This window comes from Saccoglossus kowalevskii, chromosome 16, assembly GCF_978046115.1.
Source record: "Saccoglossus kowalevskii chromosome 16, keSacKowa6.1, whole genome shotgun sequence".
In the NCBI taxonomy this organism is placed as follows: Eukaryota; Metazoa; Hemichordata; class Enteropneusta; family Harrimaniidae; genus Saccoglossus; species Saccoglossus kowalevskii.
This window is the reverse complement of record NC_140656.1, coordinates 26368770-26370652: the sequence shown is the minus strand read 5'-3', so window position 1 is coordinate 26370652 and position 1883 is coordinate 26368770. Positions and strand designations below refer to the sequence as shown.

The following is a 1883-nucleotide window of genomic DNA, read 5'->3' as shown; positions in this document are numbered from 1 at the left end:
TGAGAGTTGTTTGGTTTTTCCCTTTACTGCGAAATTTATACAGTGATATGTTGGTATTATGTTGCCCGTGTCGCTTGTCATTTGTAACTTCGGTATTGCCGAAAGTACTATATAACACTGGGTAATTCCACTATAATAAGATTATATTGAGACATCGACTCGTTTCGTTTAATTTGTCGAAGTCTACATATATACTTGAATCAGATCTGCAATTCCACAGTACATGTGCGGCGATATTGCACCCTATAAAGTTATACGTGTTATATTCTGTATCATATTCAAGTTATCGTGTTGTTATGAGCGATAGACCGGCCTGTTACGGTTTTTATTGTTCCCTGATTTGGCCCAACTCTGGACTGATCCTTCCATTTGAGGCATGGAAACAACAGGTAGAATTCTTTTCTGAAATTCTCATTGAAGTAGGCATATACAATTGGATTAACCCAACTGTTGGCAAGGTAACTCGCGATACACGAAGCGGCTATAACGTCTGACCATACGTACATACTGATCGGAATTGAGTCTGGGTCGGCGAAATCGAAATATAAAGAGAAGAAACGCCACGGAAACCAAGTTATGCCAAACAGAACCACCACAAACGAGAGCATTTTCACAGCTTTGCGTTTCTTGTTCTTAGATGCGTTGTTTGGAGATGCGCTGAACCAAAGCGACGATATCATGATAAAATACATAGCACACAATATCAGTAAAGGTATCAGATACATGACCAGGAAATCGCTGATCTGCATATACTGTAAAACACCGTGTTTTTCCATTGAAATGGTACACATTGCTATCGAGACCGTGGTGTTCACGCCTACTGGGTACGTTCGCGTCACAATGTCTAAAATATGGAGACGGTAATACGAGTAAGTCATAGCGCATATCCAAATTATGGATATGCATGTCAACGCGACTTTACGGGTAAGCCTGGGACGAAGTGGCTGCACGATGGCACGATATCGGTCAACGCCGATACCCAGCAGCGAAAATATGGTAGCACACTGAGCAACCCAATGAAGCCAACCGGAACCCTTACACAAAACCACATTCGTCATCGTTAGATCGAAAGCCACATAAGCTAATTGCGTCGGGATAAAGAAGATCGCCATCATGAGGTCGGAAATCGAGAGGGAAATAATGAACATACACGTTGATGATTTCCTCAATTTTGGTTGACGTGCGACAGCGAGCAAGACCCATATGTTGCCGCACACAATGAAAATGAAGAAGCTGACAAACAGTGCAACTGATACTTCTCTGGGTACAACCTTTGCTGCTGGAAATCCAGAGTCGTAGACAATATCCGAACTATTTACACTGGAATGGTGCTCCGTGGCCATATCTCAAATCACGAATGTCTGCAGTTAAATAGAAAATGTCTATCAGTAATGGATGATATTCAAAGCTTTCAGTCTCCTTTCTCCACCAAAAACTAACAATTCATACAATACGAGCACGGGATTCTGCTAAGTCTGAAAACAAAGGACAGAATAAACCGTAGTTTAGCATGTTACATTATGTTACTGTATATAAGTTACCCGATAAATGTAGAAATACAAAATTATTAATGAAGCTTAGTAATAATCATTAACGACGCGTTTGCTCTGCGTGTGTATGTGTTCCAGGATTGACTCGATTTAGCAGGTATGGTTTGGTACTTTGTTTACAACAACTTCACAATGAGTGTAAATTAAATTAATCAATTATGCTGAGCATTACTGTTTAGTCTTAAAAATGTCACTTTAAGAGTCACAAATATAATTTCAGATGATAAATGATGTATTGTGGGTATGGCAACCTTTAGATAATACAAACTGCAGAGCGTGCATTTTAATACAGTATTATTATTTTTTTATTTATTTGCGTATGATGTGGTACAT

General features: G+C 39.4%; 1 protein-coding gene across 1 annotated transcript; it reads right to left on the bottom strand.

Annotated features, from left to right (window-relative positions):
- Positions 1-278: 278 nt before the first annotated feature.
- On the bottom strand, positions 279-1343 carry LOC100375382 (galanin receptor 2a-like). Its single transcript, XM_002737415.2, has one exon. It carries the CDS (start codon positions 1341-1343, stop codon positions 279-281), a length of 1065 nt encoding a protein of 354 aa, XP_002737461.2.
- Between the last annotated feature and the right edge of the window lie 540 nt (positions 1344-1883).